Consider the following 22078-nt stretch of genomic DNA (forward strand, 5'->3'; position numbering starts at 1 on the left):
ATGGGGCTGGAATTCAGGTTTAGGGCAGTGATCTCGAACGGCGCAATAAAATGAGATCGTATGCATGGGGCTTGGATTCAGGTTTAGGGCAGTGATCTCGAACGGCGCAATAAAATGAGATCGTATGAATAGGGCTGCCATTCAGGTTGATGGCAGCTCTCGAATGGCGCAACAGATGGGATCAAAATAATGCAGGTTAGAACTGTTCCCTTTCCTTCAAAGTTTGAAGTTTACAAGTATAATAGTCCGAAAAGTACAGGATTTCTGTTCCAAGTCTCAATTAATTAACAGTCGTGAAATCGACTATCGACACGAATATGTTTTCGAACTAGCGTGACTTAGAATACAATCAAGAAAAAGTAGTTCCATCATTCCGGTAAACAATAGAAACATTCTTTAAACAGATAATGGTTAGTTTGTGTGCGTAATTCTAATATATCAGGCCATGGTTTGACAAGGGACCGCGGCTCTGCTATGCTGATTGCTGACCTTGGCATTTGTCTCAGAAACACATGCATATTGTATGCTTTGTGCACTAACAATTTAAGTAATACGTAAGCGGATGGAAAAGGCATCGCTGGCTATCCAAGGGCCTTAACTCAATAACAAATTCAACCGGAGTACTGGAATCTGCTACTTACAATGTGTACATTGTCACTGCATACACATTCATGAGGTTTTGTGTATTTTAAGTTTGACATTACCCAAACTAGTTTTTAAACAGCACGTGACAACTACTCCACCATGGCTTTGCTACTACCTCACCTGTTTTCATCGGAAATCAGACACGGTAATTATACGGTAAATTGATGTCTTAAAAGCCTGTGCCCCTTTTCGATAAAGGATCTAAGTCATAAAACTCATAACTTCAAAAAATCTTAAACCTGTAGGAATATCACAGTCGACAAGAAGTTTGTTTTCGTTTCTGAGCTGTGTTTTCAACTTTGATAAGGCTCAAGTTCAATCATTCTCATTCAGGTTTAGTAATGATAAATCTAATCTGTTGAACAGCATCACCACTCTGGTGTACGAGTATGAAGTTCAGTTTTCACAAAATTAAAGATTATCAAATAATGACTCAAAGATAAATTCTTTTTCAGACTAAAATCGGTACTTAAACAGGCCCCTGCTGGAAACAAAACCAGTCCTTCACATAACAAGGAGCCATGATAATGCTTTTAAACGCCTCTGCAATAGTATTCCACCATTGGAAATTCATAAATAAAACGTCTTTAGCCATTACAGAATCTCATCAGTACACACAGATCAAATAGTTTCCCTGAATTACTGCCACAGAGCTTACAATGGTGCAGACAGTTCGGCCATTCATCGTGATGTTAATTACCTCATGTGCAGAATTCTGCAATATTTGGCACCAGTTTACATTGCTTGTGGCAATAGGCAACGTCTGGATGAAACTTGGCACAACCCGGTGCATTGATTAATTGACAAATGCTCCTGACAAAATATCTGCCATAGATCTGCAGTTACAGTTTCAGTTACAAATGTATACGTTTTGGATACAATCTTTTTCAGACAGTAGTAATTTGTAATCAAACCATAGATCAAACCTTTGATTGGAATTATCCGAAATAAAAAATAGGTTTCTATTCAATGTTCCTGACCAAATTTTAACCCACATAAAAATTATATATCATAAAATGTGCATGTACATAAATTTGAATGGCACAGCCATGCAACATCCTCGAGCTTTGCTTTTGAGACTCACCATGAGACTTGAGTCTATGCTTGGTAAGGTTTTAGCCCAAGAGTGACGGAGGCTCTGAGCAATATGTGCACCCTTCTGCTTTTATGTAAGTTAATGCTTAAACCTACAAATAATTGTTTGTTTAGGGTCACATCCCCAAAATTACTAAATAGGAATTTTATTTATTTTTTCAAATACATGCATGTACATTGTATAGTTTGATAGTGTTTGGGCTAAAGTGTTATGGAAGGGTGTTCAAACCTGTCCCTTTTTTGGTAGAACCCTTCTGCCCTCATGGAGACCAATATGGGCAACATCTGCCTCCATAGAATGAAATGCCTAAGACTGTCACATATTTAAGTGTTGTTGTTTTTTTAAACGTACAATGCTATTATAAACTGATGACCTTGACATTTTCGGCAATTGAAACCTTATATTACTTCAATTACAATTTGTAGCATTTTTTGTCAAATTTATTATGTTCAAGCCCTGCATCGCATGATACCATGTTCTCTTTTCTCATTAACCCCCTTTCCCTCTTTTGCAGCAGCACCCAGTCCTTTATAAAACCCAGCTTTAACCCTAAATTTGAGAGTGGCAGGTACAAAGCCACGCACAAGGTGATTTATTATATATGAGTATCAGTGTGTCTACAAGTACAAGTAAAGATAAAAAAATTGCTAACAACCTTTAATTTCATCTGCAACTTATAAATATACAAACTTGTGGTGTTTGCCATCTGTTATCAAGCCTTTTGATACACTGATTCAGATAGTTCAAAACAGCCTTACTCCTAAAAATGATGGAAAATAATGTGGAAACAGTGTGACCATGCAACGTAAATTTACTTTGAGGTATTTCCAATAAAACATGTACTTTTAACAAGAATAGCTAGCAATGGCATTCACACTTATTAACATAGATCAGTACTGTTTTATGAACTTAAATTATTTATTTTACTCTCACAAAATCAAAACATAATTATACACAAATACTTGGCAAATTCGAGTTCTTCAGAACACTCGTTCAAAGTGCTGGTCCATGTTCTGATTAGGGCGGACCTGAATAGGCATCTGAGGTCGTCCTGCCCCCTGGGGCCGACGGGGTGGAGCCAGGTACTCAAACATTGATGTAGAGTGCTGGGCAAGCATTCTGCTAACATCCTGCGGTGGGGGATCCTCCCAGAAGAATGCGCTATCTAACGCTGAGTCTGAGTCAATTCTTTTTGAGGGGTCAAGGCATAGCAACTTGTCCAAAAGGTCAAGGGCATATTGGTCTTTCACATAAGGCTTTAACCTTTCCTTGACCTTCCTCTTCTGTCCATCAGGAACTTCCAGCTTGTTATACATTTCAAGTTTATCACACCCAGGCCAAACTTCGGGCTTAATTGAGCCGCACAGCTGACTAATCAACTGTAACTGATGTTGTTCCGTTTTCCCTTGCATAATGGGCGATCTTGTCCACATTTCTGCCATAATACATCCTGCACCCCAAATGTCAATTGGAGGGCCATAATTCCTCTCACCAAGTAACAACTCTGGAGGTCTATACCACAATGTGACAACCCTGTTTGTATACTTTGAAATATGACTCAATGCTCGAGCTAGTCCAAAGTCCGCCAACTTGAGAATTCCCATCTTTGTTATTAAAATATTTGCGGCTTTCATGTCTCTGTGGAGGATTTTGTTACTGTGAATGTAATACAGTCCGTTCAGCAGTTGTTGCATGACTTTTTTTATCTCGCCGAGGGAGAACATGACATTAGCATTACTCAAGAGTCCAGCCAGATCATGCTCACAAAATTCGAAGATCAGGTAGAAGGTGCTTTTGTATCGGTTGTAGGGGGTTGCTGAAAAGAAAAAAGAATCCAATTAATGAAATGTTTTATATTAAAATTCAGACTACCCCCTAATGTCAAAGGCTTGTCATTTGTTGTACGATGCAGGCATTTTTTTACATCTAAATCTGAGGGGAAAATGTGCGTCTTATAATCAGTCATTTACAGTACTTTAAATGATCATACATATTGTTATAATTACATGTCAAATGGAACTCATTATAATTACTAGCAATAACTACATGTAGCTGTGGAACAGATTGGTGTTAGGCAACTTTCATCTTAACACTTATCAGTAACAAAGAATGTTTGATAAATTGAAATGTTTAAAGTGTGCCTCAGAGGGATGAGCTCTAACTTGGACTCTTCAGTTTTAGTCAACTAAGGGCATAACTCAACACTTTTTAAAAAGCAAGATTTATGGGCCTTGCTACACATATTTACTCGTGCAATTTCTATACACATTAAGTTAGGGACAATTTCAGGTTTTTGTTTGACTTTTACAAACTATCAAAGTAAAAAACTCGACAATTATTGATACCTCATTACCTGGGTAATGGGCCTTGCTACACACATATGCAATTTGTATCGATCTGGTAGCATGTGTACAAAGATTCATATAAATATCTTGAATGGTTTAAAATGGTTTGGCAAAGTTAAAAGTATTGCATCATAAAGTGGCATAACTGGGCAATAACTATGATTAATTGGGATTGTTGTATATGTGTGTATTGTCTCTTGCACCATGTGAATCAAGTTTCATTTCAATATCTAAATTTAATTTTTCCTGCAACAAAGTTGACGCCAACAAAGCTATGACAACAAGACTTTAATTTCTGCCAAAACAGATGAGCTAAAAATTGCTCATGTAAAATTAAAAGATTTTATTTATTTTTTATATAATAAATCATGTAAAATAAAAATATAGAAAGGGATTTACAGGGCAAGCACCAAATAAACGCTATGGACACGGTACATATTAGCATCACATTTGAAATAAATCTAAATTTTATAGGGTCATAAATGCTACTTTGGAAGGCAATATTTTGCTGCAAATGAAGGCTATAAAGAAAGATAACTTTACTATTTATTCCTCATATTAAATGAAACACTGCGCAGTCTGTGCCGCTTACGTAGCCCTGTCTTCAGTCTTTTACTAGAGTTTGATTGACAAATCTTTTCACAAAACCACTCCTGATGTAGCACTGTCAAAACACTATTTTGGAAAGAAGTTTGTTAAAGTGTTTGAGGAAATAAATTACCGATTCAAACTCTGGTAATTAAACGAAGACGAGGCTCTCTAAGCGGCATAGACTGCCCTTTGTTTCATTTGAAATGGTGAAGAAAAAGAAAAGTTATCTTTGTTTTAAGTCATCATTCTAAGCAAAATGTTGCCTTCTGATGTAAGAAACAGGCCAAATCTTGACTCTTGCAAATCTGATTTTGACTCTTGAAAATTGGACCCCAAGAGTCAATGAGTTTCAGACCCTATTGAAAGCCCTACAGGTATATACCTTTTGTTTTACCAACGTAACTATATGGTCATGCTGATATACCTTTTGTTCTGCAGATCTCTATCAAGTTGACAACATTTTCATGCTTAAGTTGTTGCAGGATTTTGATTTCCCTTAGGGCTGTGATTGGGAACTGTAAAATAAACAACATGGAGTGAAGTAAAAATAACCACAACAAGTCAATTTAATTAATATGTGTAATTTGTAAGTCAAAGAACTTGATTATAAATTCTATATTATTATTATTATTATTTCACTATAAACCTACCCCTTCTTTTTCATTCTCCATCAAGACTTTCTTCATAGCGACCACTTGCTTCGTTTTTCTGTCCCTGGCTTTGAACACCTCCCTGTGAACAAAGAAAATGAAATTCTTCGAAACCAAACTATGAAACAAAAGGCTGCTTATATATGCAGACACATAAGAACTAAATTAAGCACACAGTAAAAATTGAAACAATTTATTTCAATTCAATTAATTTGATATAGTACTCAGGCAATACTTTTAATAATATTCTAGGTAGTAAAATTGGCTTATAATAATTATATATCAGAAAGTCACCATCTTTAAAAAACAACTTGTAACATCTTTCCTAGTACAGGTTCACATTTTAACTAATTCTTTGCCCCAAATCAATCATCTTTAGAACAGCTTATCTCCTTTCATTTTTTATAGGGCACAAATCCTTAACAATAAAAAAAGACTTGCTTATTTCTAAAATAATACACCATTCTTAAAAAGTTTCCTAAATTTTAGGATGTTGAAACAGATGAGGATTTGAGATACTTAACTTAAATGCAAACAAACATAAAAAACTTGTGAGGTAATAACCTGCCAAAAGCTGACCTCACGAAAATACATGTACATGAAATTATGATTAATAATTATGCTTAATTTACCACTCAGCTGTTAAATCATATTATTATTTATTATTATGCTGTTTTGAAAAGCATGCAAGCTTGATTTTTATTCATAAATATCTTTAAAGAATGTAAACATAACTGAAGAGACCAAAAAAAGGGATGCTGTCCCCCACTCTTGTTACATGTGACCTTTTAAAATAAACCAATGCATTGTTTTTTTTAAGAAAATACTCAACGAAACTTTGAAAGTGTTGCTAAGTCGGTATTGATTAAGACATCAAATAATTAATCACTAAATGAATGCATATTTAACAGGTGCTTGAGATTTTCGTACTGTTTGGGCAGCCATGTTAACCTCCGGCAATGTCAGAGAGGTAGATTTGGGTCTCTAAGACAGTAGATTGGGTTCAAAAGCGGTAGAATTTCTTTTTCCCTTGTATTTTCCCTCAGAAACAATGATGAATACAATGTAAACAAAAACCTGATGGTTGTTACTTTACTTTTTTAGATTTTCGGAAAATACGTCTTAAATATGTCATGGGTCAGGGTCTTGTCAAATGTCTGTGTTTTTGATTGAGAAAACAGAAGGAATATTAGGTCTGGCTAGTGAAAACTAAAGCTTATATTTAGTAGAGCTGCTGAAAAATCAAACACACTGCCCAACAAGTCTAGTGCAGAGTGTAAGATCAGATGACTGCAAAATTGTGGTTAATTTTGGCACCAAAATGTCATAAAATGTTTTACATTGAGGATAATTAATATCACTTTGTGAATGTTATTTTTAAAATGTTTTGATCAAAGTATTATAATATATGTCACAATTATGTCTTAAGATTAACTAATAATGCTGATTAGTAAAATGCCAATTAACAAAGAAGGGTGATTCAGGGCTTCCCATAAAGGAATTTTGGAAGTACATGTATATTACTCCCTAGAAATGCTTTAAAACTATCAAAATTGATTTCTTGGAAGTTCCAAAAAATTGGAGAAAAGGCTTGGAAGTTCAAATGTCAAAAACTTTGTGTCAATATTACTTTTATGGTCACAATTTCAATCAGTCTTGAAGTAAAATCAATTAGTTTAATCTATATCTGGGAATTTGGCAAGTTATAGTTGCAAAGTATTTGATTTTTAACATACTAGTTGAAAAATAGTGGGAAAAATATTCTATTCAAGTCTTAAACTTCAGCATTTGTGTAAAAATCTTCCAATATTGATGGACAGGAAGTTCAAATTCTTTATGTAAGCCCTGGTGATTAATAGGATGCCAGTCTTTATGCACCAGTCAATTGTATCCACGGGTACCCTAGGTCCGGGGAATAGCGGGGACTTGGTGGGCCATGGTTACAATTGACTGGTGCACTAGTACAGATTACAGATAGTATGGTTGATAGAATTATGAGGGGTTTTAAATTAAATTTTAAGCCCAATTTGTTTTCATAAGTGTTAGTTTTTCTCGAATACCTGGGAGAGGTGTATGGTGGCTTCAAGTGGTAGATTTTACCTATTGCCAGTAAAGTTCTGATGTCTAGTTTGGGTTTGGAAGTCAAATTGATTTACAAATAAAAATTAAATTGTTTTTTCCTCCAATAATATCTGATTTGTTTTCGGATTTTACTCCCTTCCGTCGTCAACAGACACAACTAAATGACTGTAGGTTAATAAGTTAACACTGGAAAGTGATTATGCTTTAAACGAAAGTAGAAATTGAGGCTACCCAAAGGTTCCCTGACCAATTTTAGCCAGTTTCTCATATTTTCCAGAATCTGGACAAAAAGGAAAATCTAGATCTTCGTGTCTGTTTGTCTGGCGAATTGGTCCCCCGCCAGGATGGGATGTGGGAGGCTGCGAATGGTGCATTTTAAAACAGAATTTTGGGGTTATTGCGAATGTGCGACATTGATTTTAACCGGAAATGTGAAAAACGTCAGAGCCTTGTGAAAAACATGCCGAATTGTACAGGGTTACTTACAACTCTTTTTGGCTCAAGACCACAGTTATCTGCCCCCCGTTGACCAAGATCCGGATGTGAATACAGAAACAAAGAGTGCTTGTGTTCAAGTATCAATATTTTATTAAAATTGAATGAAAAAGAAGCAAAAAATGTTCTTTTTGCAGAGAACTTGACTGAAGTTGACACTCTATTGCAGAAATTGATAGTTTTCAATGTAAATATTGGAAAAATCATAGCTTGTGGAAGTCTGAAAATTAGTTGTTTGTAGCCGATTGACTCCCTGGCGGAAGGGTTATGTATTTGAACTCAATTTTGACAGTCGGGTCAATGGTTAACATGGTGTTTTCTTGTGATTATATTTTGTGTCTTGAATTGTTCTAGAGATGCCATGTCCTTGTTTTTCAATTGGGGTGTGTATAAAGTCAAAAGCCAGGTTAGTGTCTATATGAAACATATAGTAAAAATAACTGTGGTCTCACGCCTGATATAGAGGAAGCTTTTGGAGGGGTGGCCTATTTTAAATTGTTATAAATTCTTAATTTATACAGCTATCTGGTTGAAATTTGGCCAGTTGACAGTGCTTAGCCATAGAATATTGGTGTTTGAGTATGAAATGTGAAAATCTTATATTACATAATATAAATTAATAATATATAATTTTCTTATATATTTTTGACATTTTTAAAAAAAACTACTTTCACTTTCAATTTAATGTTTGGAAATAGTTCCAAATGATGGTAACTAATGAATGAAAGCCTCACTTTCAATTCCAAAGTATAAATGGAGGGATTTTTTTAACATAGGAAGCAGACCCAGGAGGAACTGTCTGTTGAAGACCCCCCCCCCCCCCCCCCCCCACCACCAAGCTGCCCACCAGAGGCCAAGCTGTACTTGGTGTTTGCCAACATGCTGTAATTTGTAAGTACTTCAAGATAATATATTAGAAAATGGTATCCAAACTGAAGTACAAAGTGAGACAGTTTGGTCATAAAAGCCCATTGAGACTGTTTGTTCCATTCCTAAATGAATTTCTTTCATGTTGTCAATCATTTCTGGTGTGGCTTTAATAATAATATTATTTTCTAATGAAACTGCTGACTTGTATCAGTCTTTGGTCTGTATTGTGCATCTATTCACACATTTTGTTAAGTATTGTTGGGAAATAAAGGGCCCTAACTCCTAAATGATTAAAGCGATTTCCATGGCTATCGAACTTGATCAAGATATTATGGTCACAATCATGTATGTAAAGTTTGGTGAGGATTGGACACATACTTTTCAAGAATTAGATTAGAAACATATATTTTTGAAGTATTTTTGGCAAAAAAGGACCGTAACTCCTAAATGACTAAAGCGATTTCCATGACTATCGAACTTGATCAAGATATTATGGTCACAAACATGTGTTTAAAGTTTGGTGAGGATTGGACAAACGGTTTTCAAGAATTAGATCGGAAACATATTTTTGAAGTATTTTTGGCAAAAAAGGGCCGTAACTCCTAAATGACTAAAGCGATTTCCATGACTATCGAACTTGATCAAGATATTATGGTCACAAACATGTGTTTAAAGTTTAGTGAGGATTGGACAAACGGTTTTCAAGAATTAGATCGGAAACAATCTTCGGGACGTACGTACGTACAGACAGACAGACAGACAGACAGACAGACGTACGTACGTACGTACGGACAAGGGCAACCCTATATGCCGCCACTTTGTGGGGGCATAAAAATATAAACCAGTACAACTGAAACAGTTGTCTCAGTCTAACAAGTCTTGTTAGAAATACAGCAGACCACAGTGTAGCCATTAAACCTCCACAGCAGTTAACAATTTGAGAGTTTACAACAATGACATTCACAGTGTTTCTATTCAGCCCTTTTTGGGGCTGATATTTGACCCCATTCCTGAAATGTATATAATTTTCCCCTACCCAATTAGAAAAACTCCTTTAAAAAAAAATAAGGGTCATTGACCTCTTACCATTTAGTAAATGTAGCACTTTAGTGACATTCATGAATATGTTGATACAGTTGGTAAATAAAAGGTTTCAAAACAAGTGGAACATTAAATGAATCATGTTGTATTTTCCCCTTTTTTGCAAAGCAACTTTTTACATTACTTTTCCCTAATCAAAAGGCCACCATTTCCACTATTTATACTAATACATAATGTTGAAAGGGCCTTATACAGGTATTAATAATAAAGATAGTTATCTATGCAAATAAACTTTTTATTCTTAATTCCAGGACTTCATCATATCTGGTGTGATTGTAGCCCTGTGGCTTATCGGATCCTCAGCATGGGCCCAGGGTGTGACGGATCTGAAGTACTACACCAACCTCGAGGAGTCTGGCTATTTCACACATATCAAGAGTGTCTGTAGTAATGGAAACACCTGCGTGCAGACCAGGAATGCCAACTTCGCGAGCCTGAACGTCTCCATTGTAAGAACCTTTATTCTGAATTGACAAGGATATGATTTTATTAGGAATACTGAGATAATTATTGATTAAAATTGGGATTTATAAGAAGTTTGGACTGAAGGCTATCCATTTTTAGGCTGATGTATATTTTTATACAAGTCTTCTGCTGGACATTTATTGCATTGAAAGTAGTAAAAAGTATTGGTGTCGCAATACATTACCAATTTACCATGCGCCTTTAATATTGACACTGCTCGGGCTCTGATATCTGACAGTGTAACATTTGATCTGCAGCCAACATATACGACACATTTTAATACATGTGTAAATAGGTTAAACTCGCGCAGGTGTTAGTTTCGATTGCAGTTGATGGGACTTATATTAAGCGAAATAAATAACCATTGATAATTGCGGATAAATTAATGTAATGATAAATTAATTGTGTAATGAAACCTGCCATTTAGTGTGTATATATGCAAAGCCTGATCGTAAGAAAAAAGGAAGTTTTATTTCGGACAAAGGAAAAAATGAAAAGGCAAACAATATCCATAATATTTAAATAGTCAGAAAAATGTGACTCCTATGAAGTACCATGTGTTTTGACTGATTACAAGCGTCTGCCAATAAGGAGGTATCGAGTGTTCATCGTAGCAAAACAAAGCAGCTGGTCGCGTTCATCTGATGGTTATCATGTGACAAGCCAGGTTTCTGTATTAGAATTTTTCCTGACTTTTGGACAGGAAAAATAAAGAAATAAATCTATTTCAGACCGGCTTGGTCGAATTTGTCCAGACCGGCAAATTGTTGATCTTTAGAAGCCCCGGTTAACATCCATGACAACAGCCTTGGCATTGGTTCTTTACTCATGCAATAAGTTTTTTAATTTTAGTTTGTCATATATAAAAAAAACTTTAAAAATATTGACATGAAACTTGTTCAACATTTAACAATGCATATAATGTGTAGTAAGTCTGAGCACTTCGGCAAAAATAATTGTGGAATAATTTCTCCTGATCTACTGAGGGTAAAAAGGCACAAGTGATAAGAGTTGCTCCTGTTTTTTGAGCTTGAAGAAATCTAATCTTCTATTGAAAGAGGCATTATATAGGTTGATGCAATTTTCTATTTTTTTTATTTTAATGCATTATTATCATATGTTTAACTCATTTATATTTCATGATCAAAACAATGAAAAAGCAATGATTTGTGTACAGTTAAAATACATAAGGCTTCATAAATGTGTTTTTCTTAATTAATAGCTTCATACTCACAAAATTCCCATTTAAATTAGCACCAAGATATATGTTTCACATCATTGCTTATTGTGCCCCTTTACAGCTTTATATTCTATTTTTAGATATTTGGCTTCCTGAACATGGTTGTCTGGGCTGGTAACATGTGGTTCCTGTTCAAGGAAACCCCCTGGCATAAGGTGAACCAGTCCAAGCCTCCAGAGTTTTCTGGTGCAACCTCTGGCCCGACCGACCAGCAGAGAATATAGTGCAGTGTTACCAACCTCTGTCTAGAATAAAAAATAGTAGAGTGTAGCCTCCAACATGCTTAGTTGAGGGTAACCTGAGTGTAGTGGATTGTAACCTGTAAATCTATATTGATATTTTTTGTGAAATGTTTTTTGTTATTGAAATATCCCATAAACTTGCTTAAGTTTTGTTGAATACACTTTGCAAACTGTTATAAGAAGAAAAAACATTTTTAACAATTCTTTCTTCAGCCACCACAAATTTAAACTAATTGAAAAACAAAGCTTAAAGGTTACTCTGTTATTGTAAATGTAAGTAAAGAATACATTTTGTAGCTTACAAGTCTGATTGAGACCATTGTTCAAATTGTTTGAAATTATTTTTTTGTTTTTGGACATAATATCTATGCCTTGGTATTTATCAGAATTGGTGTTGTTTCGGTGTTGCAATGTTACAAACAGTTTAACCGTTACTTGTTGCATTTTGTAGATAATCATTCAATGGTTCACCAAACATTTCAATACATGTTGTTGTTTTTAAAACCAAAGCAAAATTTGCTTTACTTTTTTTAGGCTTATTAGTGAAATACGATGATCATTTTTTCGTAAAAGGCATGATATTATGTTTGGTAAGTATGTAATAAAGATGCATTCTGTTTTTGAAGTAATTGTTAGTGGCTATTAGTAAACATTTAAGGAAATAAAGAGTTTGATGGGATGCATAAGTTGCATAAAATTTGTAATGAAAATACTTGTTTAAGCATAATTATGATGATGTAAAGTTGTTAAAACAGGGGCTCTTATGTTCAGGATTATTCCTAAGATCAGGATTTTGAGCTTTTAAAATCAGACTTTGGTTCAGTCAAAAAGATATTTTTTGTGCTCATACTTTTGCATAAAAAGCAAAAAGAAGTATTTTGAAATTAATATAATGAAAACAATTTCAAAAGGGGTCTTAACTGCTTTTGGCATGCATACCTCACACTCGAACAGACCTTTCACTTTTTTTCAGGATTGACAATTCTCAGCTGTTTGAACCCCTGTTTAAAGTATATGTAGCATTTTTGTATTTCATTTTTTACACCTTCATCAATTTGTATTCCAGTCACATTTTTTTCAGGGAATATTTGGATATTAATTGTCTTATAATGGCTATTGAATTTTGAATTAATTAAAAAAAAAAAAACATTAAAAGAATAGTACAGCGATCCAAAAAATTATCTAGTTTGGTATGATTATTTTCAAATTTGATTGTCAGAGAGAAAAAAGCTGCATGAAAAGTGCAACATTTCTGAGAATATAGGTGGGGAATAAAGATGTGACAATCAAAGTTTTTATAGTTTATTAGACTAAAAGAAAAGTCCTCAAATCATGATTTAATATTTGTTGATATAAAACATAAAGAACGGAAATTCACATTTGTAGTTATAAAAGAAAAGGTTTTAAAATTCGTAAAAAAACAACAGCACACATCATAGGAAGATTCTTTTGAATTCTGTAAACATTAAGATCTAGCGACATTTTATTTAACTTTTTTGTCCTGGCCAATCCTAGTGCCTAATATATACATACATTTATTTAAAATATGTTTGTGTTTAATTTGTGGCAGTTTATAATATTATTGTAAATTTTCTTAAAATATTTTTTAGCTTAGTTTTGTAAATATGTGTGATAAATCATATGGAAACTATTTTGTATTTGATATGACCTGATTGAAACTGAATTTATGTAAAAGCTATCTAGATTTTGGAATCTCGATGAAAATGGTGACAATTCTTTTTGATCATCTGTTCAAAACCCAAGTGAAAATCATAAGCAACTGTATTTTAGCTTAATTTTTTTTTTTATAATCCCTGTTTTTCATTTTCATGTATCTACGCAATGTCTAGCGTTAAAGGCATTCAGGTATGATTCTAGAAAATCTTTTGCTATGAGAAAGAAAACTTTGCAAGATCAAATCAATTTTACAATCACAAGGCTTGGATTTATAATATTCTGTTCAAATGAGTACATGAACCTCTATCAGATGCTGTTTGTTCATAAAGTAAGTGAAATAACTAAACTTGGATAAAGTTCAAAATAAATTACTGCTAACACAAAATCTGTGAGTTCAACAAAGTTTTAAAATAAACCATTATCATCACAAAATATGTGATTCTCTATAAAGAAACATTTAAAGATTTAAAAATTGGTGTTTTTTTAGTGAGCAATGAAACAAGTGTTCAAATGGCATTTGGCTTTGCCTGTAAATAGCACAAATTAATTCTTTCAGGGTTTATTTATTGGTACCGGTAATACTATTCCAAAAGTTTAAAAAAGTGCCATCATAAAATCTGTGAACAATTCTGTTTAAGGTAATTCATCCATCATTAATACAAAAACTTGCTTCTGGTAAAGTTTTATTTTAAAGTTTTCACAGAGGACATTTTTGTATAGGCATTAATTTAGATTATCTCAGAAACAAATTAATGAAATTGCCGTGTAATCCTAGTAAAATATTGTTTAATTTTCTCCCTTTAATGTAATCCATGCAAAAAGAACATTATGGTTGATCAGTATTCAGTAATCAAACATAGAAACTAATCAGTGTCCACATCTAAAATGCACTAATACATCTTTCATATGCACTAATACATCTTTGCATCCTAATGATGGATGGCTTACCTCAAGGAAAGATTGAAAAGAAATCCTTTTTTTCTATGCAATGAAACAAGTCTTCAAAGGATGGTTGCTTTTGCCTGTAATGACATTGATTAACTACTTCAGGATTTATATACCAGTAGTAATATTCCACAATGTATAAATTTGTATTTTGTTTATCACAAAGTGAAATTCAATCATGTTAAATGCTTGTGCACATCTAATGCTGATTTATTTTATATGTAATCCCTACAAGTACCTATCAAGATACACTGCTTTCTCATGTTAAAATACACTGCTTCTAATGTTAAGGTACACTGCTTTCTCATATTAAGGTACACTGCTTTCTCATGTTAGGATACATTTGCCTTCATTACTTTCTCATGTTAAGGTACATAGCTTCCTCATGTTATGATACACTGCTTTCTCATGTTAAAGTATATGCTTTCTCATGTTAAGGTACATAGCTTCCTCATGTTAAGGTACATTGTTTTCTCATGTTAAGATAAATTGCTTTCTCATGTTAAGGTTCATTGTTTTCTCATTTTCATATTCATTGCTTTTTCATGTTAATGTCCTGTTTTTTTGACACAAACTTGCATTCCAGTGTTACTGTTGTGTGTTTTCACTTTAGTTTGTTTGAGCATATTAACCCATCAGCAGCCATTTGTATAAAATTGGTTAAGTCTTTGATTCGGTTTAAGTTGACCAAACTATTTATTGACTTGTCATTATGTATCCAGTAATAACTTTTGACCAATCAAATTGCTTTGAAGTGGATAAATTATCCAGGTTTATACACTTGGCTTCAGTTAGTCTGTGATTAAGCAAAATATAATCCAATTTGTTTTTGATTACAAGATTATTGAAAACCTTTGTACTTTTTTCAGAATGAGTGTGAATATGTGTGCCTATTGTGTAATTTTGGTTTTGCTGTGTCATGTTTTCATTTTTCTGAAGTTCGGTGTTTGAAACTAGCATTGTAGTTTTACATTAAAGTTGTGCTCTAAAATTGTTAGACTAAGTCTTGAAGATATTCGGATACAAGATCGATTTGGAATCACAACTTTCGATGGCATTGAATTGAATTGGATAGAATCTCAATTAATGAATTGTTATCCTTAGTTAGGATTCCTAACTATGTAGCTCTTTGAATTGCAAAATGGTCAGGTGACATGAATTTACAATTGTAGGCTATTTGGCTAATCTTGTTTGTATTTACGTAACATCAGGATATTAGTAAAGTAAAGAATACAATCGGAAAATCAGGATATTAGTAAAGTAAAGAATACAATCGGAACGCCTCGGCCATCTTCGCCATATGACAAGCCTTGTCTGATCATGTATGCTGGTGAATTGGTAAAAATAGTAATAATAAAATTAATTAATTGTAGTGTTTTTACGAGCAATTTTTATTACTAAGTTCAAAATGATTTCCTTGTTAGTGCATTATTGCATATACCATTAAGTATCCTAAGAGTTAAGTTATTAGGTTAACTGCTAAATTGAAATTACTATGCGATCTACTTGCAGCATAAAGAATTCTGACATTGTAAACCGTCCATATATATCTGAGGTTGTTATCAAACAAAATGGCTGGGGTTAAAGAATTGTGTGATCTCTAAAATGAAGAGTACACCAGAACACACAAACTAAGGTATCCATATATAAAACTAGTTGTTTTATGAGGCAATTGGAGATAATGTTTGCCTGGTGTCTCCTTATAATGTTGGAATTATTTGAAAGGTTATTGGTAGGTTAATTAAATGATTAAAAATGTACATTACAACTTCAATCAAACTGTTTCCTTTTTAGCAATTTTCTTTTTGAAATTTGCTTTAATTTTTCCATATTATTTCTCTACCTTACAAACCCTTTCAAATGTGTCCAAAATATTATGTGGTCAGCAGGCATCCAAAATTCACATATTTGTACATGTCAGGTTTTAAACCGTTTATAAAAAAATGCACATACAACATGTAGTTATTTTGGGTGATTAATCTTACTAATATAGAATATTTAAATCATTGTATAGATATAGACTATTAAAAATGTTGTAAATCAAGTATAAGACATGTATGTACATGTATAATTAGTTATGTTACATTTTTCATATTATAAGAATGATATTGTATGCTAGGGTGGGTGTGTTTTTGTTTATTTTATATTGCAGATCTGGCAAATAAACGTTTAAAATAATGTTGGCCTTGTATTGAAGTCCCATGGTTTGATAATTAAGTAAAAAAAACATAACAGTTGGGACCAATGATAAACATTGTTATACTTCCAGACGCCATTGAATTGGAATATAACTAAAAGCAGGCAACAATATGACAATAAGCAGGGCAACAATATGACAATAAGCAGGCAACAATATAGCTATGAGTTGGCAACAATTTAAGAATAGACCGGCAACAATAGAACTAAGCAGGCAACAATATAGCTATCAGCTGGCAACAATTTTAGAATAAAAGGCAACAATATAGCTATCAGCTGGCAACAATTTTAGAATAAAAGGCAACAATATAACTAAGCAGGCAACAATATAGCTATGAGCTGGCAACAATTTAAGAATAAACTGGCAGCAATATGACTAAGCAGGCCACATTTGAACAATAAGTACTGGCAACACTATAACTATAAGAAGGCAACAATATGGCATCAACGTAACTATAAGCAGGCAACAATATGACTATAAGAAGGCAACAATATGGCATCAACATAACTATAAGCAGGCAACAATATGACTATAAGAAGGCAACAATATGGCATCGACGTAACTATAAGCAGGCAACAATATGACTATAAGCAGGCAACAATATGGCATCGACATAACTATAAGCAGGCAACAATATGACTATAAGAAGGCAACAATATGGCATCAACATAACTATAAGCAGGCAACAATATGACTATAAGAAGGCAACAATATGGCATCGACGTAACTATAAGCAGGCAACACTATGACTATAAGCAGGCAACAATACAGCTATAAGCAGGCAACAATATGACTATAAGAAGGCAACAATATGGCAACAACGTAACTATAAGCAGGCAACAATATGGCTATAAGAAGGCAACAATATGGCATCAACATAACTATAAGCAGGCAACAATATGACTATAAGCAGGCAACAATATGACTATAAGAAGGCAACAATATGGCATCAACATAACTATAAGCAGGCAACACTATGACTATAAGCAGGCAACAATACAGCTATAAGCAGGCAACAATATGACTATAAGAAGGCAACAATATGGCAACAACGTAACTATAAGCAGGCAACAATATGGCTATAAGAAGGCAACAATATGGCATCAACATAACTATAAGCAGGCAACACTATGACTATAAGCAGGCAACAATATGACTATAAGAAGGCAACAATATGACTATAAGAAGGCAACAATATGGCAACAACATAACTATAAGCAGGCAACACTATGACTATAAGCAGGCAACAATACAGCTATAAGCAGGCAACAATATGACTATAAGAAGGCAACAATATGACTATAAGAAGGCAACAATATGGCAACAACATAACTATAAGCAGGCAACACTATGACTATAAGCAGGCAACAATACAGCTATAAGCAGGCAACAATATGACTATAAGAAGGCAACAATATGGCATCGACATAACTATAAGCAGGCAACAATATGACTATAAGAAGGCAACAATATGGCATCGACATAACTATAAGCAGGCAACAATATGACTATAAGAAGGCAACAATATGGCATCAACGTAACTATAAGCAGGCAACACTATGACTATAAGCAGGCAACAATACAGCTATAAGCAGGCAACAATATGACTATAAGAATACAAAAATGTAACTTGGAGCATGCACCAATATAACTATAAGCAGGCAACAATTTGACTATAAGAAGGCAACAATATGGCATTAATGTAACTATAAGCAGGCAACACTATGACTTTAAGAATGTAACTTGGAGCATGCACCAATTTAACAATAAGCAGGCAACAATACAGCTATAAGCAGGCAACAATTTGACTATAAGCAGGCAACAATATGACTATAAGCAGGCAACAACATAACAATAAGCAGGTATCAATATATGAGCTGGCAACAATTTAAAAATGAGCAACCATGGTTAGTAAAGAGAGTAAACTATTACCATGGTAAGTTAAGAGAATAAACTATTACCATGGTTATTGAAGAGAGTGAACTATTACCATGGTCAGTACAGAGAGTGAACTATTACCATGGTCAGTAAAGAGAGTAAACTATTACCATGGTTATTAAAGAGAGTAAACTATAACCATGGTAAGTTAAGAGAATTAAGTATTACCATGGTAAGTTAAGAGAATTAACTATTACCATGGTAAGTTAAGAGAATAAACTATTACCATGGTAAGTTAAGAGAATAAACTATAACCATGGTTAGTAAAGAGAGTAAACTATAACCATGGTAAGTTAAGAGAATAAACTATAACCATGGTTATTAAAGAGAGTAAACTATAACCATGGTAAGTTAAGAGAATTAACTATTACCATGGTAAGTTAAGAGAATAAACTATAACCATGGTTAGTAAAGAGAGTAAACTATTACCATGGTAAGTTAAGAGAATAAACTATAACCATGGTAAGTTAAGAGAATAAACTATTACCATGGTAAGTTAAGAGAATAAACTATTACCATGGTAAGTTAAGAGAATTAACTATTACCATGGTAAGTTAAGAGAATTAACTATTACCATGGTAAGTTAAGAGAATAAACTATAACCATGGTAAGTTAAGAGAATTAACTATTATCATGGTAAGTTAAGAGAATAAACTATTACCATGGTAAGTTAAGAGAATAAACTATAACCATGGTAAGTTAAGAGAATTAACTATTACCATGGTAAGTTAAGAGAATAAACTATTACCATGGTAAGTTAAGAGAATAAACTATAACCATGGTAAATTAAGAGAATTAACTATTACCATGGTAAGTTAAGAGAATAAACTATTACCATGGTAAGTTAAGAGAATAAACTATAACCATGGTAAGTTAAGAGAATAAACTATAACCATGGTTATTAAAGAGAGTAAACTATAACCATGGTAAGTTAAGAGAATTAACTATTACCATGGTTAGTTAAGAGAATAAACTATAACCATGGTTAGTAAAGAGAGTAAACTATTACCATGGTAAGTTAAGAGAATAAACTATAACCATGGTAAGTTAAGAGAATAAACTATTACCATGGTAAGTTAAGAGAATAAACTATTACCATGGTAAGTTAAGAGAATAAACTATAACCATGGTAAGTTAAGAGAATTAACTATTATCATGGTAAGTTAAGAGAATAAACTATTACCATGGTAAGTTAAGAGAATAAACTATAACCATGGTAAGTTAAGAGAATTAACTATTACCATGGTAAGTTAAGAGAATAAACTATTACCATGGTAAGTTAAGAGAATAAACTATAACCATGGTAAGTTAAGAGAATAAACTATTACCATGGTAAGTTAAGAGAATAAACTATTACCATGGTAAGTTAAGAGAATAAACTATAACCATGGTAAGTTAAGAGAATTAACTATTACCATGGTAAGTTAAGAGAATAAACTATTACCATGGTTAGTAAAGAGAGTAACTTATTACCATGGTTATTAAAGGGAGGAAACAATTACCATTGTTAGTTTAGAGATTAAACTATTACCATCGTTAGTAAAGAGAGTAAACTATTACCATGGTTATTAAAGAGAGAAGACTATTATCATGGTAAGTTAAGAGAATAAACTATTACCATGGTTTTTGAAGACTGTGAACTATTACCATGGTCAGTAAAGAGAGTAAATTATTACCATGGTTATTAAAGAGAGAAAACTATTATCATGGTAAGTTAAGAGAATAAACTATTACCATGGTCAGTTAAGAGAGTAAACTAATGGTTAATAAAGTGAGTAAATATTGCCATGATTAGTAAAGAGAATAAACGATTACCATGGTTATTATAGAGGGTAAAGTATTACCATGGTACTCTATGAACTATATACAGAAAAGAAATTAAGTTAGGTTCACAATGTAACATACGTTTGACATAGTTACATGTAGGAAGAATGTAAACCATGTGAAGTAATTTTGGCTATGATTAGATTAGTTAAATGAACTTTACAACTGGCTAGAAAAGAAAGTAAATTATATGAAGTACTTTTACCATGGTTGGAAAATATAGGAATATATGTAATTATGTGTGTGAGAAATCCATGGTCCGTACACAATAACCAACTTAGATCTAACCGAATATCAAAATTAGAATCAGAGTGTTTTGATACCTGGGACTAAAACAAAACTGGCCAATAGACTGATTGGAATCACTGAAGCATATCTTAGAATATATGGAAGATATTAAATACTGTCCAGCACTAAAAATATCCCTGTAATGTTGTTTAATTTTTAACCAAACACATATTTGATGGTTGCATGTTTTTGGTAATGCGGTTCATCGGCGTATGAACACATTTGTTCGACCCAAAAGACTTTACGATTATACGCGCACTAACCAAACGTCTCTTACACAGATTATTCCAATCACACTTATTACCTGCGAAGTTTCTTTGGGATAATCTACAATGCTAAAATAACGCATAGTTGAATGCCGTATAAATTCGACAGTTTGAACAGAGGCATCGTCAATGCCATCACTTATTTTGTCGACGCCATATGCCTTTTAAAGAATATCCGTTTACCATAGGACTCATAAAAGGACTGTAAATAGTGTGCATTGACATGTATCGTATATGTTAGTCAGTCAGTGGGTCGTAGAGGTATTCAGTCACAAGTTCATCGATTTTTTGTCCCCTTCTCAAAAAAGTGTACATATTAAATAAGCGTTTAATCTGAATTAAAAGCATGCGGATAGGCGCCGCATTTTAGAGTAATTTTACAGATTGATTTAAAAGCCATTTATGTTGTTTTTTTTAAATGCACATTTTTATAACCATAAACGATTTTGTTTGCATTTAAGCGAATTTTCCTGCATTTAAAGTGTATTTTATGTATCACAAGACACATTTCAATGTGTATTTTCTCTACGATAACCGAATTTTCACTGTTCTTACGTGCACTTTAATAGCGTATTTAATAAGAAAAAACAAAAACCACCAAACTGTTTATGCATTAAAACAGAATAAAATTCTAAGTAAAATTCGGTAAAAGGACAATGTGCTTAAATACGGTGCCGATATACCGCTGCGTTTAATGCAGAATATTTATGTTTTTAAAACGTTTTTTTTGTAATATGACAAGTAGGGTCATATTTTAAGAGAATGCAAATTGTATGCCTTTACACTTTTCATAATGAAACTTAAATCGGAAGTTAATATTTTCAATGTTAAAGAAATCATAGACACATATGGTGCATATGTCCGTGAAGAAATGTATGTAAGAGGAATATGATATAACATATTTACAAATACAGAAGGCAAGTTAAACTGAGCATTGTTTATCAGAATATCATAACCCTTCAAAGACGGACGTATGTTTGGCAGCGAATGCTAAGAAAGAAGTAAATCAATACTAAACATATTAACAGAAAAAATCACAAGATGGTCCATATTAGTACCTTTCAACATTTCTACCAAACCGTCGAAGATGATATCAATACATAAAAGTATCGTTTCCATGG

At 33.2% G+C, this 22078-nt stretch overlaps 2 protein-coding genes across 3 annotated transcripts; one reads left to right on the forward strand and one right to left on the reverse strand.

Annotated features, from left to right (window-relative positions):
• Window positions 1-2384: 2384 nt before the first annotated feature.
• LOC128217179 (cyclin-dependent kinase 9-like) lies at window positions 2385-7858 on the reverse strand. Of its 2 annotated transcripts, none has more exons than XM_052924120.1 (4): window positions 7641-7858; window positions 5328-5409; window positions 5102-5192; window positions 2385-3557 (listed from the first exon to the last, which is right to left on the reverse strand). In XM_052924120.1, exons 1-4 carry the CDS (start codon window positions 7781-7783, stop codon window positions 2722-2724), a joined length of 1152 nt encoding a protein of 383 aa, XP_052780080.1. In that variant the 5' UTR covers window positions 7784-7858; the 3' UTR covers window positions 2385-2721. The 2 variants fall into 2 exon arrangements, with proteins under 2 accessions (XP_052780080.1, XP_052780081.1); XM_052924121.1 differs by lacking the exon at window positions 7641-7858 and adding an exon at window positions 7388-7604.
• A 2040-nt stretch (window positions 7859-9898) lies between these two features.
• Window positions 9899-16622, forward strand: LOC128215904 (synaptoporin-like). Its single transcript, XM_052922509.1, has 3 exons — window positions 9899-9913; window positions 10127-10324; window positions 11661-16622. The coding sequence occupies exons 1-3, from the start codon at window positions 9899-9901 to the stop codon at window positions 11802-11804; spliced, it is 357 nt and encodes a 118-aa protein (XP_052778469.1). The 3' UTR covers window positions 11805-16622.
• The last annotated feature ends 5456 nt before the right edge of the window (window positions 16623-22078 follow it).

This window comes from Mya arenaria, chromosome 14, assembly GCF_026914265.1.
Source record: "Mya arenaria isolate MELC-2E11 chromosome 14, ASM2691426v1".
Taxonomy (NCBI): domain Eukaryota; kingdom Metazoa; phylum Mollusca; class Bivalvia; order Myida; family Myidae; genus Mya; species Mya arenaria.